The following is a 5,683-nucleotide window of genomic DNA, read 5'->3' on the forward strand; positions in this document are numbered from 1 at the left end:
GGGGCGAGATACCTGGTGTAGCCTGGATGCCCCTGAGGAGGAAGCCCTGGTCCTTGGCAGGTGACAGGGCGGACAGAGACTGTGGACTCTGGCAGAGGGGGGATGGGTCCCCACAGCCCCCAGGCCAACCCCCTGAGCTTGCTGTGGGCACACAGTGCCAGGCTGGGACGGGGCACAGTCTGCTCCCCACCACTCACTTTGCACAACTTCATGGCGCTGTTTGTTGCTTCCATGGCAAGGACAAGGCTGGGGGTGCAGCTCTGCCTGTTTATTGATGACTGTATCACCCGCCAGCCGTGGCAGTGCCACCCCTGGGGCCCGTGGCCCATGGGGCAGAGGCTGCCTGGGCTTGCTTGGTGCTGCTGGCATCACGCTGCTCTCGGAGCTTGCTCCTCCACCTGGGGCCCCTGCGGTGCTTGGCCCTGCCACGTAGCCTCCTCCCAGTGTGGCTTGGCATTGTCCTGGCCAGGCAGAGTGCTCGCTGCCGAGGCAGGGGGCTGTCCTGCAGCCAGCCTAGGGACCCCAGCGTGTTGACAACAGCACTGTGGGAGGCTGAGATCCCACTGCAGCCTGTCCCCATCATGTCGTGTGTGTGTCCCCCCCCCGCCTGTTGGCACGTGAAATGGAGGTGTTGGTGAGGACAGGGTGGAGGGAGGCAGGGGTGAGGCTGTGCACCATCCGGCAGGCTTGACGGGTGCTGGCAGGGAACAGGTGTGCACCAGACATTGGTACCAAAGTGCCGCCCCTGATGCCACCTTTGGTCCCAGATGTGGGCTGCGGGGTCAGGCCAGGCCCCACACCTCCAGGTCCTGGACACAGAACTCCCCCCGGGATGAGAGGGTCTCATTGTCGAAGGTCTCACAGGGGTGGCTGCCCCCGTGGTGCAGGTATCCGTCCAGCCACAGCCCAAATCTGCCACTGGAAAGGTGCCAACAGCTGAGGGTCCCCTCTCCTGCCTCCTCCATGCCTGGAGACCTCCTGAGCCACCTCCCCATTCCCACTCCTGGGTGCCCTCCTGCTGAGATGCCAGGCAAAAGGGACGGGCAAAACGGGGACAAGACATGACCAGCTGCCACCTTGCCTGCAGGCAGGGAGCAGGCAGGCCTGCCAGCAGCAGAGTCAGGTCCAGTGTTGCTGCACAACCTCCACTGGGCTGTTTTTGTCTTCAAACCACCAGCACATGTCCAGACCCAGCTCCGCAAGGCAGCCTGGGCTCGGATTGTGGCCCCAAGTGCCATTGGGGCTGGGGACCCCATGTGCTGCTAAAGCTGCTGGCATGGCTTCTACCTGCCCCCACCGACCATCAGCAGGTCCACATCCCCTTTCATGAAGAAGTTGTTCCTGCCTGTCCACCTGAACACCTGCATGGGGACAGCAGTCAGCTGGGACTGCAGGCCAGGGCACAGCGCCCCTGTCCCCATCCTTGTCGCCATCCTGCAAGGGACAGCTGGGGGCTGCTGAGCAAAGCTGGCTTTACCCATCCCCACCATGTCCTGCTTCTCCACAGGAAGATCTGGTCAAGCCTTGGGGCCTCCCCCTGCAGAGGACAGCTGCCACCCATTGATACCACCAGCTCCATCACACTCACAGACCCCCACTGGTGCAGGCAGATGTGCCTAAGCTGCTTCCACATCCCACTGAGGCCAGGCTGTGACCACCCTGGCATGTGGAGGTTCCCCTGTGACACGCGGCTGGGCAGGGTCGCCTTCCCTAACCCCCTCCCCCATGGGATTACAGGAGCCCGAGGCAGGGTCCCCTGGCTGCTTTGCCCAAGTGTGGTCATGTCAGCCTACACCATCATCGCAGACCCCTCCCCAGCAACTTGGGGACCCTCTGGTTTGGCCGGTTCCCAGGGTCCCCCCCACCCCGTGGGACCCCACGACTGGCAGCCTGCGGCCCCCACCTTCAGGTCTGGGGAGAAGGAGAAGAGGAAGTTCTCTCTCGTCCCATAGAAGCCATTGCTGCAGCGAATGGTGGTGGCAGAGAAGGCACCGAAAGCCTGGGGGGACGGAGAGGGGGGAGTCCCATGCCGCAGTGCTCAAGGGGGCTCCCCAATGCCAGAATCCTGCTAGCAGCGGCAAGGCCGTGGCCAGGCCCAGGGGACACCAGGCTCGCTGCCCCCAGCACTGTGGAGCAGCAGGGCTGGGGGGGCCTGGCCCTACCTGTGCCTCCGTGTCCCTGATGAGCAGCAGGGCCGGGGAGCCCGTCTTGCCCCCGCAGCGGTACAGTGTCCTCAGGCTGAAGCCGTCCCGTCCAGTGCAGTACAGCAGGTGCCAGGGCTGCTGCGTCAGCCGGGGGGGCAGGTGGGGGCCCAGCTGGGGCAGAGCAGGCTCAGTCAGGACTGGCAGGCTGCTTCTGAGCATCCTGCCCCCGCCCCGAGCATCCCCCCAGGAGCTCTCCCCTAGCAGCCTCCTCTCCTCCACCCCAAGCATCCCCCCAAGAAATCTCCAAAAGCACCCTCCCCCTCCAAGTGTCCTCTCAAGACACCTCCTCCCACCTGAGCACCCTCAAAAATGTGTTCCCAAGCATTCCCCTTCTACCAAGCATGCTCCTGAGGGGTGCGGGTGTCTTCATGCTCCCAGCCCCCAGCAGCTTCCCAGGATGCTCCCCCCAAGCATCTTCACCCTGAGAACCCTGCTGAGCTGTCTCGCTGAGCATCCTCCCCCTGGACCCCTCACCCATCTGGCCTCGCACTGGACCAGTTCCTGGCAGGGCAATGGCCATGGCCGTGTGGTGCAGGGAAGGTGAGGGTGGTGTCCCCATGCTAGCAGGAGGGTCCCTCACCTCCTGGATCTCCTTGACGCGCAGGACGCTGCTTGGCGTGCTCAGCACTAGCCTGCATGGCTCCTCCAGGGCTGGGGCCACTGCCGTGGCTCCCTCGCAGCTCGGCTGCCCCTCTCTGGCAGGCTCCCCGCAGCCCACGGGCAGCTCCTCGTCCTCCTCAGGCTGGAGGCAGGTGGAGGTGGGCAGCCCTGCAGCACTGAGGGAGCAACATCCCCAAACCCACCCGGCCTGGGGCAGCTCCCACCCCGCGTCCAGGGGCTGGGGAAGGGGCCCAAAGGGACAAGGATGGGCGTTTGATGGCTCCAGCGCAGCTGCCAACAGCTCTGCCGTGCCATGCTGTGCCATGCCGTACCCTGGCGCCCTGTCAGGCCATGCCACCACTGCACACGGAAGTTCAAAGGTGTGGGACTGCCCAGGGAAGAGGAGGCAGTGAGGAAGAAGAGGAGGCGGGGAGGCTTCCACAACCTCAGCCCAATATCAGCCCCAGCAGAAGGGGTGAAGCCCGGCCATGACTGTCCCTCCTTGCCCACAGCCAGGCTGGTCCCACAGTGCATGTGGGGACAGGGATGTGCCTTGGTCCTTCCTGATGGCAGCTGGTGACAAGTGTCTCAGCTGGCCACGTGCTCGGGGTGGCTGTGGGTGCAGCCCCTGCCTGAGGGTGGGTGGCCAGCGGGTCCCTGCTGCTGGTGGGGATGGGCAAGAAACACCCTGAGGGGATGAGAGGGAAAAACGAGGGCAGCCCCATGTGGCAGGAGATGTCCTGGCCCTCAGGGTGCAGCGGGGCTAAAGGGGCAGGTCCCGAGTGTGCCCATCACCCTCCTCACCTCCCCAGCCCCTCGCTTGCCCCAGGGTAGCCCCTGTCTGTCCAGTTGGCCATGTGTCCAGCCTGGCCAGTGGGCTCGTTCCCAGCGGCCACACTGCCACTTGGAAGCCTGCCACACCACGCAGGACCTAACAGAAGGTGGTAGCGGGCACAGAACCCTCTCATCGTGGGCCTGCAGGTGCTGCTGGGGTGCTGGGAGCCACGCTGCCAGGGAGCCCTTGACACCGCCCCGGGGTTAATGTTCAGCTGTGCTGGCCCCTCCCTGGCCACAGGTAGGTGGGGGTGCCAGCAGCCTGCCCCAGCTTGTGGAGGTCAGGACATGTCCCCCTGCAGAACCGGGGCATGCGTGGTCAGGCATCCCCCTCCAGCCAGACACTGGGTGGCCCATGGTCATCACCTCCTTCACACACCAGCTGCTGCCTGGGCCGTGCTCTGGGTCACCAAGCGGAGAGCCCTGAGGCCACAGGCAGGGGGGTAGGGTGTTGTTTTGGGATCAACAGGCAGGTCGTTGCTTTTTGCAACACGACTGTTGCAATGGTTGTGGCAACTGCCAGCACCTGCACAGCGGACATGGTGGCACGTGCCCTTCCTGCCGGGAAGGACAGCCGGGGTTGGTGTCCTGTGGCTGGGGGAGCTGCGGCCCCTGGGAGATCCGGGGCTCAGCAGCTGCAGGAGGAGGGAACCCCCGGCTGAGGCATCCCCCCGCCTCAGGCACCGCTGGAGGAGCTCCTGCAAACCAGGGAGGGGCCTGCGGTGCCCCGGGGTGTCCCCTTACCACTGATGGTCCCCTGCCAAAAAAACAGCCGGCACGGCCATGAGCCTGTGGGCCCAACCATAACAACATCATGGTTATGCCAACATATGAGTTTCTGTGTGACCTGCATGGTGGCATGATGGCCACAATGGCCTTCGCAAGCCCTGGTCCTGCTGCAGGCATTATTGGGATTGCTCCTCACTGCCATGGCAGGGCCCATTGCAGCCCCGTTGCTCCTGACTGCCCACCAGTGCGTGGGTCCCAGTTCCGCTGTCCTTACCAGACTCTGATGGCAGCAATGACCACAGGTTGGCAGCAGGAGGTGGTGGGTTCCTGGTGCCCAGCATGGCTGGCAAGTTGGCCACTGGCAGGGCTAGAAGGTCCCAGTGGCCCCAAAAGCCTCCCCTGGGACTCAGCCCTTGCTCAGGAGCCAGGGTGGAGTACCCAGCCTGAGCAGCCACAGGGTGACCATCACTGGCCCTGCCCCTTGCCCTTTCCCTGCCCCTGCCCAACATCAGTCCCTGTCCCTGCCCTTTACATACCCCTGCTCACACCAGTGCTTCGGTCCCTGTCCCTGTCCCTGCCTTGCCTTTGACCCTGCTCCTTCTCCTGAGTCTGTCCCTGTCCCTGCCCATTGCCCAGCCCGGCCCTTGACACCACAACTGCCACTGCGCTGTCCCTGCCCTCTTCCTGTCTTTATCCCTGTCTGTGCCCCCACTTCCGCACTGCCCCCGTCCCTGGCATCTGCCCTTCCCCATTCCTGCCCGTGCCCTTCCCTTTTCCCTGTCCTTGCTCCTGCCATTGCCCCTTCCCCTGCACTGTCTCTGTCCCTGCCCCTGGCCTTCTCTTGCCCCTGCCTCATCCCTTGCCTGGCTCCTGTCCCTGTCGTTCCTCTGCCCCACCGTTACCTCTCTGCAGGACCACTTCTGAGTCCAGCTTTGGGTCCTGCTCCTCGGGACACCCAGGTGGACCCAGTCGGGGAGGCAGTAGGTGGCCGGGAGTGTGGCCCTGGGTACAGTCACAGCACCAAATTCAGCTGCTGGGGACAGAGGACTACGCTGCTGCCCGTGGCCCCTCGGCTCAGTCCTGCCATTTCCCATCAGCATCATCTCCCTCCTCATGGGTGAATTATTTTCCGCTTTGTGGAAGAGGGGGCTGTAAAATGGCGAGCCCCCAGATAGCCCCAGCTACCCATCCTCTGCTTTAGTCACACCGCTGTGGGGCTGAGAGACAGCGCTTCCTAAAACCAGAGTGGGTTTCAGTGTGCCCCAGAGATGTGTTTGCTATTTGGCGTGCCCAAGGGCCACTCGTTTTCCCTCCTG

The 5,683-nt window shown here is 64.1% G+C and overlaps 1 protein-coding gene across 1 annotated transcript; it reads right to left on the minus strand.

The window, feature by feature from the left end:
- Positions 1–782: 782 nt before the first annotated feature.
- Positions 783–3,772, minus strand: TLDC2 (TBC/LysM-associated domain containing 2). Its single transcript, XM_009886340.1, has 6 exons — positions 3,609–3,772; positions 2,785–2,980; positions 2,163–2,315; positions 1,904–1,999; positions 1,288–1,361; positions 783–918 (listed from the first exon to the last, which is right to left on the minus strand). Exons 1-6 carry the CDS (start codon positions 3,770–3,772, stop codon positions 783–785), a joined length of 819 nt encoding a protein of 272 aa, XP_009884642.1.
- Positions 3,773–5,683: the final 1,911 nt, after the last annotated feature.

The sequence above is a fragment of the Charadrius vociferus genome, unplaced genomic scaffold (genome assembly GCF_000708025.1).
Source record: "Charadrius vociferus isolate BGI_N301 unplaced genomic scaffold, ASM70802v2 scaffold225, whole genome shotgun sequence".
Taxonomy (NCBI): Eukaryota; Metazoa; Chordata; class Aves; order Charadriiformes; family Charadriidae; genus Charadrius; species Charadrius vociferus.

Bases quoted from the DNA above. Each gene is read 5' to 3' on its own strand.
- TLDC2 (XM_009886340.1), bottom strand. From the start codon at position 3,772: ATGAGAGGGTTCTGTGCCCGCTACCACCTTCTGTTAGGTCCTGCGTGG. The intron at 2,981-3,608 runs GTGAGGAGGGTG...TTGCTCCCTCAG, and splicing joins GCAAGCGAGGGGCTGGGGAG to TGCTGCAGGGCTGCCCACCT. The intron at 2,316-2,784 runs GTGAGGGACCCT...GCTCTGCCCCAG, and splicing joins GCGTCAAGGAGATCCAGGAG to CTGGGCCCCCACCTGCCCCC.